This window comes from Passer domesticus, chromosome 19 (genome assembly GCF_036417665.1).
Source record: "Passer domesticus isolate bPasDom1 chromosome 19, bPasDom1.hap1, whole genome shotgun sequence".
NCBI lineage: Eukaryota > Metazoa > Chordata > Aves > Passeriformes > Passeridae > Passer > Passer domesticus.
This window is the reverse complement of record NC_087492.1, coordinates 9,730,665-9,757,431: the sequence shown is the minus strand read 5'-3', so window position 1 is coordinate 9,757,431 and position 26,767 is coordinate 9,730,665. Positions and strand designations below refer to the sequence as shown.

General features: G+C 57.9%; 3 protein-coding genes and 1 non-coding gene across 4 annotated transcripts in view; 2 read left to right on the top strand and 2 right to left on the bottom strand.

The window, feature by feature from the left end:
- Positions 1–17,569, top strand: part of STX1A (syntaxin 1A) — a 72,653-nt gene extending 55,084 nt beyond the window's left edge. Inside the window, exons 4-10 of the mRNA XM_064395101.1 lie at positions 109–183; positions 2,820–2,893; positions 7,642–7,750; positions 11,694–11,767; positions 12,066–12,203; positions 13,784–13,894; positions 14,524–17,569. Of these exons, the coding sequence (XP_064251171.1) occupies positions 109–183; positions 2,820–2,893; positions 7,642–7,750; positions 11,694–11,767; positions 12,066–12,203; positions 13,784–13,894; positions 14,524–14,601 (659 nt within the window). The 3' untranslated portion in view covers positions 14,602–17,569. The remainder of the gene's footprint in view (positions 1–108; positions 184–2,819; positions 2,894–7,641; positions 7,751–11,693; positions 11,768–12,065; positions 12,204–13,783; positions 13,895–14,523) is intronic.
- On the bottom strand, positions 17,282–23,585 carry BUD23 (BUD23 rRNA methyltransferase and ribosome maturation factor). The gene is made up of 12 exons (XM_064395102.1): positions 23,467–23,585; positions 23,255–23,292; positions 22,897–22,992; positions 22,627–22,709; positions 22,451–22,547; positions 21,328–21,424; positions 20,901–20,951; positions 20,313–20,398; positions 19,950–19,995; positions 19,356–19,414; positions 18,343–18,432; positions 17,282–18,206 (listed from the first exon to the last, which is right to left on the bottom strand). Exons 1-12 carry the CDS (start codon positions 23,512–23,514, stop codon positions 18,152–18,154), a joined length of 846 nt encoding a protein of 281 aa, XP_064251172.1. The 5' UTR covers positions 23,515–23,585; the 3' UTR covers positions 17,282–18,151.
- Positions 18,885–19,017, bottom strand: LOC135283961 (small Cajal body-specific RNA 20). Its single transcript, XR_010349543.1, has one exon. It is a non-coding gene; the product is annotated as a small Cajal body-specific RNA 20 (non-coding RNA).
- On the top strand, positions 23,518–25,642 carry DNAJC30 (DnaJ heat shock protein family (Hsp40) member C30). Its single transcript, XM_064395103.1, has one exon. It carries the CDS (start codon positions 23,616–23,618, stop codon positions 24,255–24,257), a length of 642 nt encoding a protein of 213 aa, XP_064251173.1. The 5' UTR covers positions 23,518–23,615; the 3' UTR covers positions 24,258–25,642.
- The last annotated feature ends 1,125 nt before the right edge of the window (positions 25,643–26,767 follow it).

Genomic DNA, 26,767 nt, shown 5'->3' with positions numbered 1-26,767 from the left:
CAGTTGGGGGGTTGAAGTGCTCACAGCTCTGGTCTCTGCACTCTGCAGGGCAGCAGATTTTAGTGGTGTCTGCAGCACGTCCATGTTTGCTCTTTCCTCTCTCCCCAGAAACGAAAGAGGAGCTGGAGGAGCTGATGTCTGACATCAAGAAGACGGCGAACAAAGTGCGCTCCAAACTAAAGAGTGAGTGATGACTAAACTAAACTGAACTAAACTAAACTAAACTAAATTAAACTACAGAGCCTGGGATGGAGCTGTGGGCTCTGCCTGGAGCACTCTTGTCCCAGGCTGGAAATACTCCCAGGGATCAGCATCACCTTCCCTCTCTGCTGTTCCCTCTTGATGCTTTTATCTGCCCTTGGTGAATTTGTCCCCTTGTGCCCCGTTCCCAGAATGGAATTGAGGGAATGGGGCCAGGAGCAGCTGGTGGGCTCTGAGTGGGTCCTGTGCCACACCTGTGGCAGGGGTTGGACACTGGGGAAACCCCCAGCGTGGCCAAAGGTTCTGTTCAGGTCTGGGTGGGTGAGGAGGGGCTGCTGTGGGATGTGCTGCAGGTTGTGACCTTCAGTGTCCACTATTGAAGGTCAGTCAGTCTCTGAGGTGTGAGAACAAGGTGGTTGGCAACCCACTGATGGTCAGGGCTGTGCTGGAGCACTCAGACAACCCAGAATTGCAAGAGTGGACCCCAGGGGACTGAGGGAGTCCATGAGGATGGCAGCACCCTGAGACAGGAGGCAGGTCACCCCTGGCACCTTGGATTTGCCTGTGGTGGCATGGACATCAGTCTGAGGTTTTTGTTGGCATTGGTGCAGAAGGCCTGGCTGTGTCTGAAGGGTGGGAGAGGAGCTGGTGCTTCCCCCAAGGCAGCAGGGTCCTCACTAATCCCAGGGTTTTGTGGAATTCTGGCAGCCATGGAAGACTCAGATATGCCTGAAGCCCTTTATTAGGTCACCACTGGTGTGGCCATGTCCCACGTGTGGGCCAGGAGACCTGTACCTCATGCTCCCTCTGTCCTCCTAACACATGATCTCAACTAGAGCCGGGAAGGAGAGCCATGGATGTCTTATCTATCCCATAATCTAAGGGATCCATTCCTATGGCCCTGAACAAACTGGGATCCCTGGTGATGGGGTTTGGCTTTAAAAAAAACAAAAATCCTTTTCTATAAGTGTGTTGTTCAGTGTTTTTTTAAGGGACTTTGAAAGCCTGAAGGATTGCAGGACAGGCTTTTGTTTCCTGCTTCCAGAAAAGCCTCTCTGCTGTCATATTTACCTGCAGCAGCAGAGGACTAGTGCTTGTGCTTTGTCCCAAATTGCCTCATGGCCAGCATGATCAATGACAGAAAACAGTCAGGACTGATCAAAAACAACATCTGCTGACAGCAAACTGACTTCTTCAGGCCAGACATTACTCATGCAGGGGCTAATTCTGATTACAAGCTTCTTGGGAAAATGTGATTTTGGTGGTTATCAGAACTGCCCAGTGTTTGCCAGTAGCATTCCATGGGAGTGGGGAGTGCTCTGTGACGAGGGTGCAGGAATTATTCAGTGTACACTCAGAGTATTTCACTGCTGAAATACACTGGGCTGTGCTGGAGGGTGAGCCCTGCTGCAGGAGGAACCTGCCCTGTGCTGGCCTTGAGGGACCTGCTCCAGCATGGAAATGCTGGGCTCTGGGAGCTGTGGGACATCAGTTATTTGGGAATGGGGTCTTCAGCCAGACTCCAGGGATGCCACCAGCTCACATGGCTGGTTTAGGTGGAGATGTGTGTCTGCACACTGGCCAGCCTGCTGATGGGAGCTTTCTTCCAAGTTTTATAAGCCCCTGCAATTAAGTCTTAGAATTAGCATGTCCTGAGCTGGCCTTGAGGAGCAGGTTTCATAGAATCCTGGAGTGATGGGATGGTTTGGGTTGGAACAGGTCTCAAAGGTAATCTTATTTCACCCCCTGCCATCGGCAGGGACACCTCCCACTGCTCCAGGTGCTGCAAGCCTTGTCTAACCTGGCCTTGGGCACTGCCAGGGATGGGGCAGGGTTGCTGGTCCTGCCCACAGCACCATGGACCATGACAGTGCTCCTTCCTGCCGTGGCTCTCAGGCTTTGGGCAGTGAAGGCTTCATGTCAATTATCTTCCTAATGAAAGGGGCAGGTCCCTGTGCTGCTCCGTGGCTGCTCAGCACAGTGAGGGCACTCCTGCCAGCATGGTGGGTGCACCCTGTGCCACTCCAGGCAGCTGGAGGAGCTGCTGGCTTTAGGTTCCCTGGAGGAGTTTTGAGGTTTGGTATTCTGCAGACACTTCAGCTCTGGATTTTCTCCTCCTGCTCTCTGGTGGAATCAGCTCTCCAATTTGTTTGAATACTGGCAATCAGACCTAAGCACATGTTGATTTTATGTGGAAATCCTGGCTCAGCAGCCTGGGGGTGACAGTACTGCCCTTTCAGCCCCAAATCACAGCCAGTGGCCAGGCACCAGGTGCTTTGCACTCATGGAACAGGGCTTTGCTGCCAGGCTGGATGGTGGAGTCAGGATTTGGGAAGTGCCCAGTACCAGCTGCTCCTTGATCCAGTGTTTCACAGTCCCTTTGCCAAGCAATCCCTTTCCTTTGGAACACTGGAACAGGCACTCCACAATGGTGGAGTCACCATCCCTGGAAGTGTTCCAAAAATGAGTACTTGTGGCACTTGGCAGAGTGGTTTAATGGGCTTGAGGTAATCAGCGGAAGGTTGGGTTTGATGATCTTGGAGGTCTTTCACAGCCTTGATGATCCTGTGGTTGTTCTCCAGACAGCACAAACTAAAGTGTCCTTGTGCCCTGTGCAGGCATCGAGCAGAGCATCGAACAAGAGGAGGGGCTGAACCGGTCATCGGCCGACCTGCGGATAAGGAAAACTCAGGTGAGCCCCTGCACCAGGGAGGAGGCTGGGGAGAGGCAGCTGAGGGGTCCCAGCAGTGCTGGGAGAGGAGGCCTGTGCTTGGGATTTCTCTGCCTGAAGCTCTGTCCTCCTGCCCAGCCACGCAGAGCTGCTGTGTAATTTCTGCTTTCTGGTGCTGCTTTGGTGAGAGAGCACCTGGGGGGTGGCAGCCACTGCTCCAGCCTGGGATCTGTGCTTGCATCACTGCAGAGCTGTGTCCTCTCTACTGGGGATGTGGGTGAAGACAGAGCAGCTCAGAGCCTTGTTCTGCAGCCAGGAATGTGTTTTAGCAAACCATTAGGGGCTAAAGGCAGCAAGAGCAGCTGGTGGTGCTCTTTATCACCTGGGCTGAGATCCAGATGTGGATCTGTGCCTCTCACAGGGGGTTATGCACACACAGTAAGTCCTGATACCTCCATGCTCTGCAGTTTTATCTGTTGTGGTTTATCTCCTCCTCAGCCTGGGGAGCCCCTCAGGGAGCCTGCTCTCCCATCACAGTTGGTGCCAGATCAGCATGGCAGCGATGGTGATGGAGCAGCCCTGCAGATGCAGCTCCAGCTGGAACCCCCAGCCTGCAGCAGCAGGGAGATGCTGTCCCAGCTCAGTGGGGGAACCATCCTCTGCAGTGCTGTGGGAGGTGAAGGGCCACCTGTCCCTAGGGCAGGCAGGGCCGGGAATTGCTGGGGCATGGCAGAGCCAAAGGATGGTGCAGCAGCAGGAGAGCAGCAGGTTCTGATGCAGAGCAGCTCTTGTATTCCTTCCAGAAGGGATCCAGGGTGGACAGAGCTCTGTTGCAGCTGGACAGTGCCAGGCTGTCAGCAGATCCCATCCATGAAAAACCTTCCCTTCCCACTCTGGAGACACGTGTGTGTGCTGACAGCCGTGCTGAGAAGCCCCGAGGGGTTCTGCTCTGTGCTCTGTGCTGAGCCCCTCGAGAGCTGGTGTCACCCCAGGGCAGTGCCAGTGGCAGGGAGGGGAGGTGGCAGTCAGTGCTGTGGCCCCTGGCATTGGCTGTGCCCTTGTTTGTCAGGACAAGGCTTTACTTCAGCAGTGTCTGGGGAAACCGAGGTGGCCACAGATGGGAAGTGCATAAGCCAGGGCTGTGGGCTTGAGCAGGGTTTAGGTTTGGTCTCTGTTGAACTCTGTGGTTCAGGTGTCATCCTGCTATGTGGAGAGTGGGATTCAGGGCTCTGCTCCACCATAAAGCCATGGATGGGTTTGGGATCCAGTCCAACCCCCTGCCAAGGGCAGAGACACCTTCTGCTATCCCAGGCTGCTCCAAGCCCCATCCAAGCTGGCCTTGGGCACTTGCAGGGATGGGGCAGCCACAGCTGCTCTGGGCACCCTCTGCCAGGGCCTCAGCACCTTTGTGGGGAAGAATTCCTTCCCAATATCCCATCTAACCCTTTCCTCTGGCAGTGGGAAGCCATTCTCCCTTGTGCTGTCACTCCAAGCCCTTGTCCAAAGTCCCTCTCCAGCTCTCTGGGAGCCCCTTCAGCACTGAAGTGACTTTAAGGTCCCCCCAGAGCCTTCTCTTCTCCAGGCTGAAAAACCCAAACTCCCTCAGTCAGGGAGTTGGGAAGTCTTCTTGCAATCTGGGCATTTCTTAGCATTTCCCTGGGGGCAGGGAGGCACCTCCTGGCCATGGCACAGAGCCCTGAGTGGGCAGTGTGGGCTCCACTGTGCAGCTGTGGCTTCTGACCTGGCTGGTCCCTGACTCTGGGCTCCTGCAGTTGTTTGTCTCCCCAGTATCCAGAGGGATGGAGACACCACAGACCATGGGTGTCCTCTGAGCCCTGGTTCTGTGTTTGACCACTCTTATGAAGATTTTCCCCCCCTTAATGGGAATTCCATGTGCCAGCTTTGTCCCTCACCTCCTTTCCTGCCCCTGTGCACTTCCAGGGTGAGTTTTGCTCCAGCTTCTCTTTTTGCTCCCTCTGGGTCATTGTGACCAAAGGACCTTTCTAAGCTCTGTCACCTCCAGCTGACCAGACCCTGCTTCTTCAGCCTGTGCCCCACCTGGGGTCACCACCCCCTTTGTCCTCCTGCAGTGCCACTGAGCAGGTCCAGCCCCCTGGGCAGTGTGTCCCCAAAGCCTGGCCTGCTCTCACCTCCCTCCCCTCATTCTGTGTGGATTTGGGATGAGCCAGGCTGGAAAGCTGATTTAGACAGGCCTGGTGCTGGAAGCTTGGGGTTTCTGTAGGTTTTTGTGCCTTCTCCAGTTTGTATGGAGCTGCTCTTAGCAAAACACTGAGTAAGAGGAGGGTGAGGAGCTGATTCCCCTTGTGAACGTGTTGTAAACCTGGAGTGGCTGAGCATTAGGATTATGCACTTATGTTGCGGCTTTGCTGAGGTCATCTCCAGCCAGAAGAGTCTCATCAGAGCTGGACCTGCCTGCAGCAGACCCAGGCACAGGGGCCACAGCTCCTAAGGGCATCCCCAGTCCAGAAATGCTGCCAATGGTGCAACTTCCCAGAGGTCTCAACAGTATTTTCCAGGGTTCTATATGTATATATCATATATAAGTATATATTATATATTATATATTATATATAAAAATATATTTTATATCTTATATAATTATTCTATATAATATATAAAATATCATATATATAATTATATCATATTTATATTATATATAAATATAAGTATATATTATATATATAAATATAAATTTTTAGTATTACCCTAAAAATACCTTCCTATTAATCACATGAAGGACAAGGACCCCAGTTTCAGTGTGTGTGCTTTTGGGGGCTTTCAGAGCCCACTCTGAATACCCAGAGCTTTTATCAGCTCTTTGGAAATCCAGCTGGGGTTGCTTTGTCCATGTTTGGGAAGTGAAGAGTGCTAGACCTGAGTGAAACAAATCCTTTTCCTAACCTGAGTTAATATTTTCTGTTTAAGGAGTTCAATCACAAGGTACATTTTGATATGCTTTTTATTTGCTGTGAATATTCAGGTAGGTTTCTGTAATGTCTGGAAGCCATTTAAAATGCTTTTTTCCAGCTGATTTTGCACAAAACTCCCTATTCCTTCAAAAATCAAATGCATATTACAGAGGTGTGGGATGCTCATAGGAACATACAATAACAATCTGAGAAGATAAACACGGAGTTAAGTCATTTCTTAAGCAATAGAGGTGTAGCATGGTGTGCTAGTGAGCAGGAAGGGTGTCACTCAGCACCCAGGCTATTTCTGGCTCCAGATCAACATATGTTGATAGTTTTCAGCTGAATGAGAATGAAGTGGATTTTAGGAAAAACAATTTTGGAGCAGCAGAAGACTCACTTGGATGGCACATCACGTTGTTGCTGGGTTTTGAGCTGTTTGGGAGCTGTGACCTTGCTCTGGGCCAGCGCCTCTGGAGCAGGGGATGGAGCTGGAGCTGCCGGGGGCGTTGGTGGGTGTGAGGTTTGGCTGGAGCAGGGAGAAGATGAGCTCTCCATAAATACTGTGCTCTTGCTGGTTCAGAATAGCAGCAGAGCCAGTGGCAGAGGACCCTGCAGGTGTCTCCTGTGCTCTCTCCAACACATCTGAGTGCTGCTGGTGCCAGGCATGTCTGACATTCCCTCACTGTGCAGAGAGTGCCCAGAGACGGGAATGGAGCTGGAGAAGGGTCTGGAGCACGAATCTGATGAGGAAGCTGGGGGAGCTGTGTCTGGAGAAAAGGGGGCTCAGGAGGGACCTTCTGGCTGTCCACAGCTCCTGACAGGAGGGGGCAGCCAGCTGGGGGTGAGGCTCTGCTCCCAGGGACAAGACAAGAGGAAACAGCCCCAAGGTGTGCCAGTGGGGATTCAGGCTGGGCATCAGGATGGATTTCCCCATGGAAAGGGTGGTCAGGCATGGGAAGGAGCAGCCCAGGGAGGTGATGGAGTCCCACCTCACACCTCCTACCTGGAGGTGTTGAAGGAACAACTGGAGGTGGCCCTCAGTGCTCTGGGCTGGGTGACAAGGTGGGACATGACAATCTTGGAGGTCTTCTCCAGCCCTAATGATTATTGTGTGATGGTGCCTTTGAGCAGGCTGGGTGCTGTTGCCCCCAGCAGTGCAGGGTGATGCCCATGGGTCCGTGCTGTGCCTCTGCAGGGTCTGGCATGTCCCAGCAGCACAGCAGTGGCAGGCAGGGCCCAACCCAGGGCACTGCTGTGGCCTCCAGGCTTTCTGGGCACAAGCAGAGCAAGGAGGTGCTGCCAGCCTCCCAGGGGACGTTCTCAGGGCTGGAGGCTGTGCTTGGTAGGGCTGGATGAGGGATGCCTCTGGTCCACTGCCCTGGGGATGTGTCACCCGCTGCCACCTGCCCCCCTTGTGCTCTGTTCTGCTCTCTGGAGCAGCATTTGGGCTGGAAATGCTTTTGGGGTGGTTGGATGTGGATGCTGTGGGACAGAGAGAGAAACAGCAAGCGTTTGTCACAGCAGCTTGTGAAAACTTTCAGGGAGTTGTAAGGAAGTGATAACTTGTTAAGTATAAACAATTTTCAGGTGGTGGTTTTTTTACTTCATTTTTCTGGGTTTTTTTAAAGATGATGTGTGAGAAAAAGGTTTTTTCTTTCTCTGAGGTTTAGAGATGTGAATCCCAAAAATATTTTTGGGAAGTCGTGCCTTGCTTTTCTCTGTGAAGGGAAACACAGCTACAGCTGGAGGTGCAGGAGATGCTTCCCTGCTTCAGGGGCAGCAGGGCTCTGTCTCTGCTGGCACCCTGAGCTCCTGTCCCCTTGTGTTCCCTCTCAGCACTCCACGCTGTCCCGCAAGTTCGTGGAGGTGATGTCGGAGTACAACGCCACGCAGACCGACTACCGGGAGCGCTGCAAGGGCAGGATCCAGAGGCAGCTGGAGATCAGTGAGTACCCTGCAGCAGGGCTGGGTATCCCTGCCATGGAGCACAGCTGGGTAACCCTGCCATGGAGCAGGGCTGGGTATCCCTGCCATGGAGCAGGGCTGGGTAACCCTGCCATGGAGTACAGCTGGGTAACCCTGCCATGGAGCACAGCTGGGCTCTGCTGGGGCAGCCACTCAGGGTCTGATGGCTCGACCTGGACCTTCCCAGAGAGAGATCCTGCAATGATTTCAGCTCTCAGCAGTGATTTCAGCTCGCAGTGATTTCAGCTCGCAGCCGTGATTTCAGCTCTCAGTAATGATTTTTAGCTCCCAGCAGGGATTTTAGCTCCCAGCAGGGATTTCAGCTCTCATCAGGGATTTCAGCTGTCAGTGATTTCAGCTCTGTCTTGCAAGGTGTACCCTGGCCAGCCCAGGGACAAAGAGACAGGAGCACTGTGTAGTTATTCCACAGAGTTCCTTTATTCCAGCACCCAGTGAAGGAGGCCAGGGACAACAGCTCCCCCCTGAACAACCAAATGGATGTTTTTTCTTTCCTCCAACAACTCACTGTGAATAATGACAGGAGATCTGTGAGTCAACCTGGTGTCCTTGGTGGTCACCTGTGGGAATGTGCTGGGAGTCTGGGTGCTGTGGGGATTTCTGTGGAGGGCTGGAAGGAGACACAGCCCTGATCTTTGTTCAGATTAGCCTTCCTGATGTCTGATGCTAACTGGGCTGCATGGGAAGGCTGACTGACACGAGGCTCAACAAGAGCTTGCCAGTTTGCTGTAGAGCAGGATGTGTCACTGCTCCAGCTGCCTGACTCATCCCTGAGCCACCACCACCCTGCAGTGACAGCTGAGGAGTGGCTGGTCATGTGAGCAGGAATTTAAGGTGTCCCTGTGCCTCCCTCTGAGAGAGGAGGTTTGGAAGGACTCAGCCTTGTCTTTGATTGGATTCAGACCTGAGAGAAACCTTCCTCTTGTTTTCTTCCTGAATTTTGGGAGGGCTCTGCTGCTCTGCTTAAATCCTGAAGATATATTGTTATTGTGTCTGCTCTGTCCATCCTGCCAGGCTGTGAGTGCCTGACAGAGCCTGGTGGGGTTGGGAAAGGGCTGCTCAGGAGTCCCCATGGAGCAGTGTGTGGTGCAGGGGAGGTGTCCCTGGCAGCAAGGGACTCTTGTTCCCTGCAGGATGGAGGAGTGTGGGAGATAAGTGCATTTCTCATTGCTCCAGAGGTGCAGAGCTAGGATGGGGCTGTGCTGGGAGGGACACAGCCGTCTGCACAGCCCTCTGCCAAGGCTGGATTTCCCCCATCAGGACAGTGGAAAACATTTCCTGGCAAAAAGACTCATCAAAAGGAACAGCTTATGGATGTTTTACCAGGAGTGCTGCCTGGAGAGGGGCTCTGCTTGGCCTGGGGTGTCCCTTCAGCCCCAGCTGCTCCTGCACAGGCTCCTTGGGACAGAGCTCAGCTGGGGTGTGGTGACTGCACAGATCTCCACGACATCCTCAGCTCTCATTTCCTGCTGAGGAGTCCAAAGAGAGAAAGTGCTGGGAGCTCTGACAGCAAAGCCAGAAAATCATTCAGGTTTTCAGAGTATGGGAGCAGGAACTTCTCAGTTGCTCAGATGCTCTGGGCAGGCTCCCAGCACCAGCAAGGTTCTCCATCCTCACCACATCTGGCCCTGCGAGTAGGACAGTGGCAGAGTTGGTGATGCAGAGTCACTGCCCTGGACTGTAGCAACCCCCTGGGGCTCCCCACAGCCCTCTCAGGATCTGTTCCCTTCTCCTTGTGTGGGCACTGCTGTGTCTGTGTGTGCCACAGGTTGTGCTGTGTAACCTCAGCATCACACTGCCCACCCAGGAGCAGCTCTGAGGGCATGAGGTGTGCAGGGTTCTGTAGCTGAATCCTCATCCTGATGCCAGCCTGGGCAGTGCCAGACCTGTCTGAGCTGGTGACAGCCAGGGGTGCCACTCACTCGTACCTGTCACCTCACACAGAGGACAGCATTATCCATCTCTCCATGGATTGCATGGATTTGTGTCTGTAAGTGTGTAAAAGGCAGCTCCAGGCAGAGGATCCCAGCCTTGGAAAGGTGCCTTGTCCTCAGTGTGAGCCCCAGCTGTGGCTCTGCAGGTGCCCTGCTGCTGGGAGCAGGGATGCTGCCAGCCCAGGGGATGCTGCCAGCTGAGCCCTGCTTTGGCCGTGGCACACTGGGCTCCTCCAGCCCTGAGCTGCCTTCCCCCTTCCCTATTCATAGACATCTGCATGCAGGGTTGGACAAACTGCATCCAGGGTCAGCTGGGCTGTGGGACTGAGCTGTGGCACCAGAGGCTTCCCTGGGAGCTTCCCCCACACCCTGACAGGGCTGCTCCATGGGGATGGTCTCTGTCCAGCTGGGCACTACAGGGCTGTGCCTTGAGGTGGGAAGTCTCCTCAGTGGTTTCATGTTCACCTGTCCCAGAGTTTGCAGTGGCTCTGCAGTGACCTGGGCAATGTCTCTCGCCCTTCTCTCCCTGCCAGCTTAGGGCTGAGTTTGCTCCTCCAGTTTCCTCCATGCTCTGGGCTTCTTGTCTCGTTGGCAGAGCTGCTTCTCCCCAAGAAACTTCAATTGCTAGAGGTGCCAAGTAAGAGGCACATGGACTCTGGAGCTCTCTGGGGAGGCACAGGTCCAGTGCTCAGGATTTTCCAGTGTTTCACCGAATTTTGGGGCAGGAGTGTTCCCCCAGGCTCTTCTCCCTCAGTGCTACCTTGCTCCATCCTTTCTCTGTCCTTTCACTCCCATTTTTGGCTGTGCCATGGCCCTGTGGGAATGTGAGCAGCAGATCAAGCAGGTACCCAGAACACTGAGCTGATTTTACTGCTGTGGAGGAGCTGATGACAGGCCAGGAAGCCAAAGCATGAAGCCCAGTTAGGAGGCAGTGGCCCCCTCAGGTTGTTTTTGTGACTCAAACCAGCAGCTTCTCAGGGCTTTGGGGTCACTACCAGGTCACAGTTGTCTAGACCGGCCTCACACAGAGCTCCAGCCTCTGCCCATGTGTCTGAGAGCTGTGCTTGGCTCTGCCCCATTTTCCCCTCTCTGAGGTTCCCTGGACTCGCCCTGGAGGAGGCTGCTGTCCTTTTCAGTACCACAGGCAGCATGTCACAGGGGAGCATCTGCAGACCCCAGCCCTGCTCTGCAGGTTTTGGTTCCATCAAGCTTGGTGGAGTCACTTCACCAGCTGTCCCTGCCTGACTGCCCTGTTCACACCAGTGGGTGTCACTTGCCCTGTCTCAGGTGACCTGCTCACCCTCCCCATCCCACTGGGCAGCATCTCCATCTGTTTGGCTGTAGTTCCCTGTGTCCCACATGGCTGCTAGCCCAAGAAATTCACTGCAGTTATGCAGGGATCAGTGCCACCCATGGAGGGATCAGAATCTCTCTCTGCTGCATGGGGTGGGGAAGGGAAGGAATCACAATTTTCTTCAGGTGGGGGTGAATTGTTTTTTGAGGAGCCATGAGGCTGGAGGCACCCAGAGACATGGAAGGGGAAGGACAAAGCCTGGCTTCTGTCACACACAGCAGGGCCCAGAGCTGAGCCCAGTGTCCTCATGGTGTTGGACTGGCTGGGACAGGGATTGTCCAGAACACACCTGAGTGTGGCTTCTTCCCCATCCCTCCTCCTTCACAGACACCGTGGCTGCTGCTGGCTGCTGGTCCTTTAGCACTGCTCCCTGCTCTGCAGGAATGCTCAGTGTGCCCAGGAGGGCATTCCTGTGTGAGCTGAGCCAAGCTGGCAGCTTGATGCCCTTAACATGGGGGGTGTCAGAGCCAGGCTGTGAGAGGGCAGCCCCTCAAACTGCCCTGTGTGCTCTTGGGGCTGAAAGCTTTGCTCTGTTCCACTCGTGGGAGGATTACCTTGGAGCCTGTGGGACCTGTGGTGGGGACAGGGCTTGGCTGACCTGTGTTGTGTGCTTGCAGCTGGCAGGACCACCACCAGCGAGGAGCTGGAGGACATGCTGGAGAGCGGCAACCCGGCCATCTTCTCCTCTGGGGTAAGCTCTGCCACCAGCTGCAGCTGAGCCAGCCCCAGCCCAGGGGACGGGCTGCTGGACGTGCCACAGTGGCCTCACTACAGGGTAATGAACACAGCCTGTGTAGGAGGGGGCCTGGGGGCTCAGGTCTGGCCTGAGGATCTGTTGGAATCTGAATCCCAGCATCCTGCTGCAAACTGCCTGGCTTGGGGTGATGGAGGGGCTCTGCAGCTCCTGCTCATCCCTCCCTTGGTGCCCCTAGCCCCAGCGCTGGAGCTGGGTCTGAGCATGGTGCTCAGTGGCCTTATTTTCTCTGCAGATCATCATGGATTCAAACATCACCAAGCAGGCACTGAACGAGATTGAGACACGGCACAGCGAGATCATCAAACTGGAGAACAGCATCCGAGAGCTGCACGACATGTTCATGGACATGGCCATGCTGGTGGAGAGCCAGGTGGGGAAAAGGTGCAGCCCAGGGCTCACCTCGAGGGGTTGGAGGGTGATGGGGCTCCCTGTGGTGGGTGGGGAGGCTGGACAACAGTGCTGAGAGGAAAAAACCACATCTAGGACCAGCATGGCTCCCAGTGGGGCTGAGCTGGGCTCCCAGGGCTGGAGCCACCTGCCTGGCACCCCAGAGCTGGGGTGCTGTGTGTGGGGGGTGGGAGGCTCAGCGAGGGGCTCACAAGGAGGGCAGTGGGTGGCTGCCATGCAGGGGGAGATTCCTTCATCTTCCCTGGAGCACCAGGCCCGTGTGGGTGAGCTCGGGGTGGCCCCTGGGCTGTGCTGCCAGCCCGTGGCACCAGTCCCTTCAGCCAGGCACGGGCTCCTGTGTCTTTGCTCACCCCCCTTCTTGCCTGCCATGCTGCCATGGCCCGAGGACACGTCGTGGCAGGTAAAGGCCCCCTGGCCAAGCCCCTGGTGCTGCATGCTCTGCTCTGCATGGCTGCTCCTGCATGGCTGCTGCTTGCATGGCACTGGGATGGCCAGTGGCAGGACAGCAAGGGTCACCAGGGCACCGTGGTGTTGGTGGCCTGTCCTGTCTGCAGTGGGGGACATTTGTGGGGATTCATGATTCCATGCCTGCTCTGAGGGCTGGACAGTGCCAGCACCTTTGTCCTGTGGATGAGAAGCTCGGAGCTGCTGGCACTGGGAATAGAAGGACACCAGGCAGGCAGCAGGGCTGGAAGCTCTGACCTGGCATGGCACAGGAAGGAAGAAGCAGCAGCAGTTTTACACAAGCAGTTGGTGGGGCTCAGTGCTCAGCCCCCCAGGCCCCAAAGTTTGTCATCCTTGTGCTCTCCAGCACAGAGAAATGGGCATTGCAGAGTTGGTGGCTATGAGCCCATGGCTCTGTGGCCTCAGTTCCCTCCATGCCATGCAGGGCTCCAAACCTCCCACTGCTGCCAGCCCTGTCCAGCTGCTGCACACCTGGCTGTTTGCCAGCCTGGTCAGGATGGGGCCAAAGGAGGTGAACAAGGCTGGAGGAGCTCACCCCAACTCGTGTCCCCACACCCAGAGGAGCCCCCACTCCCAGCCTACCCCTGCAGCAGGGGCAGGGCAGGGGTCCCTGCAGGGCTCTTCACTTCTGGCTGGCCGTGCTCCAGACCCTCCTGCCTTTGGTGCAGTGCATGTGTGGATGGGAGCGGTGGTCCCCGGTCCCTGCACGTGCGTGGTGTCCTGGGCATCCTTCATGGTGCTGCTGGCCCTGTCCTTGCTCCCTGCCATGCCTCCTGTTCCAGCAGCATGTGGTGTGGTGCTGGTGTAGATCCCACTGGGGCTTTGCTGTCACCTGAGATCTTGGACAGGTCAGCGCCAGGACTGGGCTGGGAGCTCCCTTGTCCCTCTCCCTTGCTTGTCTCCCTGCTGGGATGTGCCCAGAGATCCTCTGGGACAGAGCATGCAGTCCAGAGGAGACAGCCAGTGCTGCAGGCAGCTGACGGTGCTTCTCTCTGTGCAGGGCTGCTGGGCAGGGCAGCATCCCCCCGGAGGCAGGGAGCGGCAGAGCAGGAAGGAGCTCAGAGTGTCCCCCTGCAGGGAGAGATGATTGACCGCATCGAGTACAACGTGGAGCACTCGGTGGACTACGTGGAGCGGGCTGTGTCCGACACCAAAAAAGCGGTGAAGTACCAGAGCAAAGCCAGGCGGGTGAGTCACGGCTCTGCCTGCACTGCTGACACCTCCATCCCTGCACGGGGCCTGCCTGGCCCCGTGCCTGCCCCAGGCAGCCTGGCACAGCTTTGCAGCTGCTCACATTGCCCCACGCCCCTGGGAGCAGCCCAGGCCCTGAGGGTGGCACAGCTGAGGCAGAGCTCCCAGCACAGACCGTGTGAAAGCTGACAGTGAGCCATAGGGCAGGGGTGCTACCTGGGGGGAGGAAAAGGGACAAGGTGGACCCCTGGACCAGGCATGGGGGCAAAAACGAAAAATAGAGATAGCCCTTGCAAAAACAAAAAACAGAGATAGGTCATCGTTCAGCTCAGATTCTGAGCAGTGCCAGCTGTCTGTCCTGCTCCCAACACCTGGTCCCATATCAGCTTTGGGACCTGAAGGCCACCAGCTCAGCTCTGCCAGCCCAGGGCAGAAGCAGGAGCAGGGGTGTCCCTCCCTGCCCAGGACTGCCAGGGCCCTTCTGGCTCCCAGGGTGCTGCTCAGAGCCCACCATGGGCAAAGGGGAACGGGACAGATTGCTGTGCTGAACTGCTGCGTCCACCCTGCCCCAACACTCACCATCCCCTCTCCCCTCTCTCCCCACTGCCGCTGGGACACCTGAGCAGAAGAAGATCATGATCATAATCTGCTGCGTGATCCTGGGCATCGTCATCGCCTCCACCTTCGGCGGCATTTTCGGCTAGACTCACCCCAGGACTGTTTGTGTGCGATGGACGGAGCCGCGCGTGCCATGGGGCTGCAGCCACGCCGGAGCCACCCGCGCAGCCCCGGAGCCTCCCAGCAGCATTTCAGTTTTAATGCATGGTTGTTTGTGACGCTGTGTGTGCGGTGCGGTGCGTCTGTGTGGAGGGAGCTCCAGCCCCGGGGCGCAGGCGGGGGCCGGCGATGGTGATGGGTGCGAGGGGGACCCGGCGGGGAACCCAAGCTCTCATCACTGCTCCAGGCTGGGGGGCTGGCTGGGACCCGGCGGGGACACTGCTGCTCATCCCTAATGGGCAGTGTGTTAGTGACAGGGGAGGGATGGGAGGGGTGTGGGTGTTTGGGGTCCCCGGGAGTGCGGTGCCCAGTCAGCCTGCCCAGCTTGCCCATCAGCTCCAACTCTCATGTCTGTCAGCCGCATCTGTGCTTGCAAACACCTTCCCTCGGGCTGCTTCTCTCCGGGGCCCTTCCCCAGGGGTGTGCTCTGCCCAGCCCTGCCTGGCCAGTGACTGTGTCTGGCTCTGGGGCTCCATCCCTGCCGCTCCTCCTGTGGCAGGGCTGTCCCCTCCCTACACGAGCCCTCACCCCAGCAAGGTGCCAAAGGCTGGATGTGCAGGTGGTGGGTGCCTGGTGGAGCATGTGCTGCTTGGGGCCATCACAGTAGCCTGGGGACAGGAATGAGGCATGTGGGGGCCAGTGCTGCTCCTGGTTGCTGGCCTGGCAGGGCAGGGTGGCACGGAGTCTGAGGCCAGTGAATTTCCCTGGCTGCTCATCCTGCAGCCAGCCTCACCACAGGCTCTCAGCCCTGGCACACAGTGGTCCTGGCTCCTCTTGCCCACAGGCTGGACAAACCTGCCGGGGTTTGGGGCTGTTGCTGATATGCAGTCCCTGGCAGCGCTCACCTGCAAGCAGGGCAGCTCCAGCCTTGATTTTCCGTACCCTTGGCTGGGGGTTAGAAGCAGTTGGGCTTTCTCCTGTTGTGGTCCCAGGAGCAGCCCTTGCTGCATCCAGCCCCCTGCAAAGCGAGGAGTAGCTGCCTCCCTCCTCCTGTCTCCAGCCTGGTTCTGAACAGGCCAGTGCCTGACTACCTGTTTGCCACCTGCTGGCACCGTGCCCTCCTGCCCGGCCATCCAGTGAGGCACCTCAGTGGGGAGCTGTGGGACAACCCGGGTGCCCCGTGCCCATGACACAGATGCAGCTGCTGAGGGGGTCTCACTGGCAGCTCAGGGGGGTCCAGTACTGCCACTGCCTGTTTCCCTCAGGCTAGGGACAGGGCTCTGCCCTCACGTTCCTCTGGAGACCCCAGGGCTCTGGCTGGCCTGTGCACATGCCAAAGCACCACAGAGTCCCAAAGTAGGACCCACTGCCACTCTGGGACAGGGGCTGGCTGTCAGCTGCTGGTAGCAGAAAAGGGACACTGGATGGCAGCCAGTATTCTAGCCTTGGGCAGCATCACCTCCCAGCTCCCACCAGCACCAGGGCAGGGTGCTGTGGCTCAGGCACTGGCTGTGTGTGGTGCCCCTGGGTGCAGGGGAAAGGCAGTGGCTGCAGCCACAGAGTGCTGCCTGCCCCAGGGCCAGCCCTGGCACAGCTTCTCTGCCACTGTCACCCGAGGTTCCCCCACACAGCCCCTTGCTGCATGCAGCTGCCCTTGGGAAGTGGGTCCAGCCTGGGTCCCCACTCTGCCCAGTCCCAGCCCCTCGGGGTGCAGCCATGGGAACACCCCAGACCAGAGCCCCCTTCCTTCACAGTCCCACAGCACCCATGTGAGCCCCAGCACTGCAGCCTGCGTGCACTGAAGGGCTTGGGGCACCAGGACCAGGCAGGCAGGGCTAGGAGGCAGGCAGGGGCAGGTCTCTGCTCCAGGGAGACGTCTGGCTGCAGGAAAAGGGAGTGGTCATGCTTCTGTCCCTCAGCAGCTCCCTGCCACTGCCGTCCATGCTTACTCTGCCAGGCCAGCAAGAGCCCCAGGGCCCCTCCAGGAAGCAATAACACTGGGCAGGCAGGAAAACCCTCCTCCCAGGCTGCTGCCCTGCAGCCATGCTCCTGCCCTGCAGCCATGCCAACTGCTAGCACAAGGTGACTTTTTTTTCTTCCAGGCAGCGGCTTTAGTGGCACAAACTCACCTGACATCAGGGCTGTGGCACCCCTGTCAAGGCACAAGGCCAGGAACTGCCTCCAGGGGGGTTCTTGGCCCTTGCTCCTTGTTGGCACCACCACTGCCAGCAGTCCCCACAGCAGCAGGAGTCAGATGGGGCCACTGGCACTTTGCTGGGATCCTGAGGGCAGCAGCAGTGCTGGGCTCCAAAGCCAGGGAGATGAGGAGCAGGCGGCCACTGCTGCCCCACAGGCAGGCTCACACTGTCCTCGCTGTGAGGGGAGGGTGTTTTGGTGCAATAATTACCCCTGCACTACGGGAAGCCCCATTGAGTTCCTTTTCACCTACCTGTTGTTGCATGTACAGACCAAATCACCAAGTGTGGTTGTGCTTTGGGAAGACGTTTCACCTTTTCTTTCCAGCCCCCGACCTGCACCCGCTTGTCCTTTGGGTTCCACCACCTCTGTTCCAAGTGCCACCTGCCCTCCCCACGCCGGGAGCGTGTTGATGCAGTATTCCATGAGCAGTGTGGGGCACGCACAGCTTGCACTCGAACTGGGGATTGGTTTTGTTCTTTTTTTTTTTTTTTTGTAATTAATGTACTTGAAGGCTTTCCGAGCCCCCCGTGGAGTTCTACTGTTGCTGTACTGTGAGCTAAGTGTCCTTGTTTTCTATGTGGATCTTGACCCTGGCTTGCTCTGTCTCACTGGGCTGGATGACACTGTATGTTGCCTCTCTTCTCTTTCCCTCTTTCCCTTCCTGCTAGCATTCCTTTCTTCTCCCAAGGCTTTGGGTGCAAAACAGCTTCCCATTTTGTGGAATTTTTATGTAGAATAAACATTTGTAACTGTAAAGCTTTGAGTGGCACCTCTCCTTGTTTCAAGGGAAGGGAAGAATGATGGGGGGTCCAGTCAGCCCCAGCACCCTGGAAGCACTAAAGCAAACAGGGTGGAATAAACAGCTACTGGAATAACACTTGTGCCAGCAGCAACTTTGTCCTCATGGATCCACACCTTGACAGCATGGATCCTCTGCAGGCAGAGGGGAAGCTGGCAGGGAATGAGGTGCCCTATTCCCACCTCAGTACTCCCAGCAGCAAGAGCAGGATGCAGGACACAAGCAAACACTTCCAACTCTTTGACTCTTTAGTGAGGAACTGGATATCACATCCAGGCTTACCTGGAGCTCAGCTGGCTCACTGCACTCAGCAAGGTAAGTGATGGCTCTGCAGAGCACTGCCCAGTCTGCACCTTCAGCAGGGAAACAGGGCTGGAAGCTTTGCTGTTTGGCAGCACCTGAGCCAGTCTGTACCTTTAAGAGCCACAATGACCAGTCCCAGCAAGTCCCCAGGCGTGGGGTGCCATGTGTGCCATCCACAGGAGGCTCTCTGGAGGCACCCACGTGCCACCTTCCATGGCAGCAGTGTCCAGAGCAGTTCAGAAGCGAGGACGGCGCTTCCGCCCCGTGTATTTCGTGTCTGCTCGCACCTCCCTGTGGGGAAAGCAGGGACAGCTCAGCACCACCCGCAGGGCACCTCGGGAGGGGAAGGGAGCAGGTCTGTGGCAGGAGGCAGGGCAGGTGACAGCAGGCCAGCCTAGCCTCTGAGGCAGGACTCAGCTGGACTCACTTGCCCTGGCGTCGTCTGCGCTCCTTCTTCTCCAGGATCCAGTCCCGGCTTTTCTTCACGGACTTGCCCTTGACGTTCCTGAACCGTGTCCTGTGGGGAGAGAGAACAGCAGCTGGAGAGGAACTGAGGTGTGGGGGCTCATTTCTCTGCCCCAGAGGACTGTCACCCAGAACTGGCTCACAGAAGTAGCGAGTTTCCCTGCCACCACCCTGGGCAAGAGGCTCAGGCAGCACTGGGGCAGGTGGCCAAACTCCAGACACGCTGGAGGAGGAGGAGGAGGACGAGGAGGATGAGGACAAGGGTGATTCCAGCCCTGGCTGGGAGCAGAGGGATCCTGACCCATGAACTCAGGCCATACCCCCTGTCACACCAGCAGCATGCTGCTCTCTGGGATCTCAGAGCATTACAGGCTCATGCACAACCACCTTCCCCTTGGCTGCTCTACTCCAAACAAGTCAGACAAAGTCAGGCTTCCTACAACGTTCCCAGCTCTGCTACTGCCCTCCAAGACCAGACAGCCCTTAAGAGTAAGCAAAGAACAGCAATGTGAGAGGCAGGAAAACATGGCAGCCACAAGCTCCTAGCAGCCATGACAACTTTCCTCTGGTTTTTGTTCTGTCTCTCCCAGTGGCTGCAAGAGGGGCTCCTCCCTGCACCACTACTGTGGGAAGAGACAGGCCCAGCAGCACAAACCCCCAGGCCACAGCTAAGACCTGGACAGGAGGAAAAAGGGAATGCCAGGACTCAGCACTGCAGCCTGCCTCAAAGGCTCCATCATGAGCCCTGTAAACATTCCCTCTGCCACACCACTGGCACCAGCTGGAGAGCCCAGTGCTGGACAGAAAGCACAGATGACTGCTCAGCTACAGCTCTAGGGTAAGCACCTGCAGCCCCATGGAAGAGCCCTGGAACTAACTAGTTTTGTTCCCTGTGTTCAGGCCCTTGGGAAGATAAAGCAGTTCTCCCCTGGGTTGCTGTGAAAGGGAGAGTCTGCAGCCTCACCCCCATCATACCTCTCATTGGTGAACTTTGCCTGGTGCAGCTCTTCACTGGCACTCTCGGTACCAAGGCCCTGGAAAGCAAAATTGGGAAGTTGTGTTCTCCTCTGGACCAGGCACAGCCCAGCAAAACTAAGGGGAATGCAGGGATCTGCAAGGGGAAGGACCAGAGCAGGAGCAAACTGGTCTTCCAGAAAGCATGGCAAAAAAAGGCAGATGTCAGAAGAACAGCTTTAAAGAGGGAAGGGTTAGATTGGATATGGGAACAAATTCTCCCCTGTGAGGGTGCTGAGGCCCTGGCACAGGGTGCCCAGAGGAGCTGTGGCTGCCCCATCCCTGCAAGTGTCCAAGGCCTGGCTGGACAGGACTTGGAGCAGCCTGGGGTAGTGGAAGGTGTCCCTGCCATGGCAGGGGGTGGAACAAGATGAGCTGGAAGGTCCCTTCCAACCCAACCAGTCTGTGATGATGTGAGAGCAGGGCTTGGTGCCTGGCAGAAAATGTATAAATGAAGTCACATCTGCACTCCCAGAGCTGTTTGGTTCCCACACTGCCCACAGCTCCTCCACACCACCCAGGGCAGCAGCTCTGCTGCCTCATGGAGGCCCTCACCTTTGGTAATGTGCCAGATGTCCCAACAAAGAGACAGAGGAAGAACCTGAAAGAACAAGAATAAGGAGCATGAACATGGGATTCAGCATGTGAGTCTCAGTCCCCAGGCAAGTGAGGTGGTTTATGACAGAATCAGATCTGAGCTTTAACCTCTGTCCAGAACTGTATAATGGAAGAGAGAACAGCTCAGGAAACAAACAAACACACACAAAACCAACCAAAAAACAAAAGAACCCCTCCCCCCAAAAAAAACCCCCAAAACCCAAACCCACAATCAACAAAAAACCCCAAAAAAAACCCCTGAAAACAAACCACCACTGCTAAACCTGTGCCTCACCCCAAACACAGAGATGCAGGACTCACTTCTTGGCTTTGGCACTGTTGGGGTAATCCACCACCATTCCCCCTGTAAATCCAGCTCTCATGGCTTGGGCAGTGATGAGCTCCAGCTGGGAAAAGCAGCAGGTCCAAAGTTAATGAGCAGTCATCCCCCAGGAAAGCCCAGAGGCCTCTGGGAGCACCACACCTGGCTGGGCATTCCCAAGAGGGACTGCTCCTCCTCCTGCTGAGCTCTGCAGTCCCATCCAGACACCAATTCCCTGCCTCTGCTGGTTCTCCCTGCTCCTCAGCCTAGCTGGGGTAGCTGGCACAGCAGACTCTCCAGGAGAGGGATACTGGGCTGGATTTTAAGTAACGCCTGAGTTAAGCCAGTCTTCAAACCCACACTCACACCATGTCCCACCACTTTAATTTTAAGGCTCAGCCCAAGACAATCTATGAAACAACAGAATGTGCACAAGGTGTCCTCCTCACAGGTTATTTTTTTGGGCTCCTGAAGAGCTTTAGAAGTGGCAGGAGGGACAGAGACACTGCCTTGATGTGGAAGAACACAGTGCAAACAGTGAATGATTTCTCTGCCTGTACCCCTGCCAGCTGAGTGAGGGGCTGTACCTGCTCTGAGTTCTCAGGGTACAGCTGCAGCACAGCTCGGGATCCTCGGGCCTGCAGGAAACAGAGCTGGTCACGCCCCTGCCCCAGAGCAGGTAACCCCCCTGGGTCACCCACCCCAGCCCGACATGAGCCCTCTCCTCCCCAAAAGCTCAGGACAGGCCTCTCAGGAGAGCTGCTCAGCCCACAGAGGCAGTGAGGCACAGGGGAACCCCAGCTATCCCAGAATCATGAACTGGCAGGTCTGGAAAACACCACCACCACCACAACCCTGATGAGAAGCAGCACCAGGCAAGAAGGCAGCAGTGGCTGCTCCTGCCAGGCCTGCTTCAGGGCAGCATTTACCTAAAACAACCTGACCTGAAGTGTCCTGCTAAAAAGGAAAGCCCTGAGAGCAGCAGAGGCTTGGCTGGTGGAGGGTGGCACTTACCAGGGCAGTGTACAGAGTGGAGAAGAATCTGTAGAGGCGTTTGGGGGGGCTGTGTGACTTCTTGTCAGCATTACAGAGCCACTGCACTGCAGAAATGCTGAGAAGGAAAGTAAGAACCCAGAACAGAGTCATTGGTTCCTGCACAGAGCTTGCCACCTCCCTCTGAGCTGAATTCCTGCTCTAGGCATGTGCTGGGCCTCAGGGAAATAATTTAATTTCCTCTGTGTTGCTTTGCCTTCTGTTTCACAGCTACATGAACCCCTCTGGAGACTCACAAAACTTAACAAGGTGCATAAGTTAAAGGACAAAAGCATCACCAAGCATCCCCATTAGACCAAGTGCTCAAATCCTAGAATGACAGAATGCTTTGGGTTAGAAGGGACCCTAAAGCTCAGCCCTTGCCATGGGCAGGAACACCCCCACTAGACCAGGCTGCTCTAAGCCCTGTCCAACCTGGCCTTGGATGGATCCAAGGATGGGGCAGCCACAGCTGCTCTGGGCACCCTGGGGGCCTCACCACCCTCACAGGGGAGAATTTCTTCTCTGTATCTCACCTCAATTTTCTCCCTTTCAGCCTGAAGCTGTTACTCCTGCTCCAAGCATGAGAGTTCCTGAGCAGCAGGGGAGGGCTCAGCTGTGTCCCTTGCCTGGCCAAACAGGTTTTCCCACAGAGCAATCTGAGCCAGAGCTTTTGTCTCAGCAATGGACAGCCCTTGCTTGTTCCCAGCTGTTCTCTGAGCAGCTAAGTCCCTCTGCCCCCTTCATCCCAAAGCCAAGCATCAACCCCTGCTCCAGGGACTGACTTCTCTGAGCTGTGCCACTTTATACTTTGTTCTCCTCCTTGGAGCAGGTCTCAGCCACCCTGACAATAGCCCCAGCTTTACTTTCTTCCCTTCAACAAAATTCCTAGCTCAGCAGCAAAAAAGGAGAAGCATCACCTGGCAAACAGCTGTCACAAGCTGTTCCTACCACCCAGAATTTTGGAGAATGTCCTGGAGCCAAGGTGCACAGAGCAGAGAGGCTGACAAGGCCAGTCCCTCCCACCTGTGATCTACCAGGTGTGCACCAGGGTACAGAGCAGTTCTGGGGGTGTCAGGGGAGCTCAGCTGCAGCACAGACTCACCTGATACAGCCATCAAACATGCCAGGCCTGAAGGGGATGCCATGCCCCACATCTGCAAGGAGCAGGTCTCCTTCCACCTCCCTCTCCACGGCCACATCTGCACAGAACACAGCACAGCTCAGGCAGTCAGCTCCCACCCCGGGGCCCCTGAGGGGCTCAGGGGGGGCTGTGCTCACCCAGCATGGCAGGGCTGATGTCCATGCCAATCCAGTAGTGACCCTCCTCAGAGATGTAATCCCCACTCAGCCCCGAGCCACAGCTAGAGGGGGAAGGGAGAAAGTGCTGGGGTTGTGGGGCTGCTCTGAGGCTGTGCTGGCCACACACCCCCAGCGTTCCAGCAGCCTGTCCCTCCTGTTCAGCCCACAAAAGACACCGGGACACGGCCACCCCCTGCCGTGCACCCCTCCCGCCCCAGACGTGCCACAGCCCGGGCAGAGCCCGCTCACCCCACGTCCAGGAGGAGGCACGCCCGGTCCTCGGGCAGCCCCAGCAGCTCCACGGCGCGCTCCGACATCTGCGACTGGATCTCCACCACGCGGGAGCTGAGGCACAGAGCAGAGCGTGGGTGACGGGCGACATCCCGGGCACCGCGGGGCTGGAACCGCCCGCGGCAGGACCCGAGCAGCGCTGGGCTCCCGGCAGGACCCGAGCAGCGCTGGGCTCCCGGCAGGATCGCACCCTGCCGCTCCCGGACCCCCGCGGCTCCCGGCGGGATCCAGGGCCGACCCCCCCGCGGCGCTTCCCCGCTGCCCGCCCCACGCCAGACCCCAGCACAGGCCGCGCCCAGCGCCGCTCCCGCCGTACTTCTGCGTGTACTTCCGCGCCTCGGCCTCATCGTAGAACTGCAACGAGAGAGCGGCGGGCGCGCTGAGGCCCGGACCCCGGCCCTGCGCGGTGCCCCAGCCGAGCCCGATTCCCCCGACCCTGCCCGGTCCCCCCGGCCATTCCCGGTCCCCCCGGCCATTCCCGGTTCTCCCAGCCGCTCCCGGTCCCCCCGGCCGCTCCCGCTCCCTCACCAGCTCGGGCGGCCCGCGGTGCTCGGGCCGGCGGCCGCTGCCCGCCATGCTGCACCTGCGTGACGTCACTGCCCGGCGACCGCGCCGCGCCCGCCCGCCGCCCGCTCCTCCCGCCGGTGGCGTCACTCGTGCGCGCCGCGGCGCTCGTCATGGCGGCGGCCGCCGTGGGCCCCGCGGCGCTGGGGCGGCTGCGGCGGCTCCTCCCCGCGGCCCCGCCGCCCTCCCGGGCCCCGCCGCCGCTCCGGGCCGCGCACACGGGCGGCGCGGGAGCCCCGCGGCCGCGCCGCGACCTCTACGAGGTGCTGGGCGTGCCGTCCACGGCGACGGCGGCGCAGATCAAGACGGCGTACTACGAGCAGTCCTTCCGCTACCACCCCGACCGCAACGCGGGCAGCGCGGCCGCGGCCGCCCGCTTCGCCGCCGTCAGCGAGGCCTACCGCGTGCTGGGCAGCGCCGCGCTGCGCCGCAAGTACGACCGCGGGCTGCTGAGCGCCGAGGAGCTGCGCGCCGCGCCCCGGCCCTCGGGCCGCCCCGCCGCCGCCGCCCCAGCGCCGCCCCGCGCCGCCCCAGCCCGCCCGGGGCCCGGCCCCACGCCCTTCGACTTCGACGCCTTCTACCGCGCGCACTACGGCGAGCAGCTGCAGCGGGAGCAGCTGCTGCGGGCGCGGCGGGAGCAGCTGCGCCTCCGGCGGGAGGAGTCCGCGGCGCAGGGACGGCTGCGCGTCCTCTCCGACCTCTCCATCGGGCTGCTCTTCTTCCTGGGGGTTGCACTCATCTACGGCCTCAAGTGACGGCGGGGCAGCCCCCGGGGTGTGCCCCCAGCTGCGCGGTGCCACCAGGGGCTGGGCGTGTGCCCTGCACCAGATCTGCTCTTGGGGCTGTGACATTGCACCCTGCCAGCGTGACCTTCAGGCACAGCCTGGGCCAGGGTGCCCTTGCAGGGGCGGTACAGGAGCTCTGCAGGCCCTTGCTGTGCCCCTCAGCCAACAGCCCCTGCCCAGGCCTGGCAGGTGAGCACAGCTCTGGACTCTGGACTGGGACGTGTCCCCTCCCTGGCACAGCTCAGTGACCGTGCTGTGCCCTGCTGCCTGCCGAGGTGCTGTGTGTGCTCAGCTGTGCCTCTGGTGGCTCTGCTGTCACACTGCTGGTACCACCTCTGGGGAGCTCCTGGTGCCCCAGCTGCAGCACCCTGCTCAGCATGGCAGGTACAGGAGTCTCAGGTCACACCTGACAGCTGAGCCCATGGCCTGCCCAGCGTGTGGCACTGCCTGGAGCTGTGGCAGCACTCTGCTGTCTGCAGCCCTCTGTCCTGCCAGGAGCTTTACACCTCTGAGGTTTGGCTGTGCTGCACCTGGGAGCACCCCGTGCTGTTCTCTGTGTCTTACACGTGTCTGAGCATCATTTGCACAAGAGATTTGCCTATTTAAATGCTGAAGTGTTTTAAGAACTAAAGATTGTGTTTCTCAGAGCCTTTTCTCTCCTTGGCTGGAGGTTCACCTGTGCTGTGCTGCTGCTGCCTGGAGGCAGAGAAGCTTCCTGGCTGTGGCCTGAGTATGCCAAGCACTGTGTGGGACACTGGGTTTGCTGTCAGTGGGGTGAGCAGCAGCCCAGCCCTGTTCCCTCACCCCCCAGGCCCGGGGCTGTGTTTGCACTGTGGGTTTCTGTGGTCCTGCCGGGAGCTGGGCAGTGGCACAGCAGGGACACTGCCTGGGCAGGATTGCTCCTGCCTGCTCCCACAGGCTTGTGCCACCCCCAGCTGCTCACTGGGGCTGCTGCATGCTTGGACTGAGCTGAGCCCAGGGGCAGGGAGCTCTCCAGGATCCTCACTGGGTGCCAGTGTGTCCCTTCACTGGGGTCACAGCTCTGGGATGTCACACACACAGGAGCCTGGTGTGCCCTGCTGCAGAGGGGGGCTGGAGCTGTGGCTCTGGCACCTGCTGATGCACTGTCATGCTCATCTTCATTCTGTAAAGCAAATCACTCACAAGATCAGAGGTAGTTTTTGGGCAGAATTTGGCAGGAGGCATTACTTTCCAGGCTGGAAAAGCCAGCAGTGCCCATGGCCCTAGGGAGCTCTTCTCTGGCTCCCACACGAACAGGGTTTGGCAGTTCTGCTGCTGGCTCTTCCTCAGATCTCCATGATGTACCTTGAAGATTAAAGACATCCAGCCATAAATTGGTGACAAAGTGACACATCTTTCTTGTTGGTGGGCCTGGGTGGTAAATGCTCCTTGCACTTGCTGGAAAACAGGGGTGAGGGGCAGGCAGAGGTTTCACATCCTGACTTCAGCCAGAGAAGAAGAGGGAGGGAGGGAGGGCAGCTCTGTCTCTCCTGGGAAGGGTGGGCAGGCAGCCTGCAGTCAGCAGGGCAGGGTGGCCTCTCTGGAGGTCCTGCTCTGTGCTGCCTGATGCCCAGGGGTGGCTGTGCCCTGGTGACATCCCCTGAGCTGCTGCCTGGGCAGGGGAGGGTGCCCTGAGCTCCCCAGTGTCACCTTTGCCCTCGTCAGGCCTGACTGCTCCTCTGCTCTGGGGAGGATTTCAGGAGCTTGGGCAGCAAGTGGCTGGAGCTGGTCCAAATGCACAGAGTGCCTCCCAGCTCCCAGCACAGCACTGTTCTGCCCCTTTTTCTGCCTGTGTCAACAGTGCCGTGGTATTCTTGCTGTTCCCCAGTTGTTTCCTTGATGGAGAGGTGCCAGGAGAGCTGGGTTTCCTTTAGCCAAGGGAGCACAGCCTGTGGGGGTGCCAGGAGTGTGACTGTGAGCTGTACCGGGTTGAAAGATCAGCAGAGGATAAAGCTCAGCAATTCCCTGTGGCCTTTACATCCCCCAGGATGCATCCCTGGGAACGCTGACACACAGAGGGTTGTTCCTGTGAGCCCCACTTCCTGCAGCTGGGGCAAGGCAGCCATCAGCAGGGTCACAGCAGGGAGCAGCTTCTGCTCCCAGCTCCTTTTCCTGCTTCGGGGATGTATCCCTGTGTCCGGTCCCTGCAGCCCAGCCCAGCAGCAGACTGCAGCAGCAGCTGAGCTGTGCACAGCCCCCGTGGGCAGAGTGAGGGGCAGTTTCAGCTGGGGGCTTCACCATGAGGCCTTTGCCGTGAGGAGTGTGGTGTTCACAGCAGGGATTTCTTCCTCCTCAGCCTCCAGCCCCCTGGGGCCACTTTTACAGATATTGTAGCACATCCTACCCCTCACACCCTGGCTCCCCATTTCACATGCCTGCACGTGATGTGTGTGTCCGTGTTGCATGCTCTTTGCTCTCTTGTCCTTTGCACCAGGTTTTGCCAGCTGTGTGTCACCAGA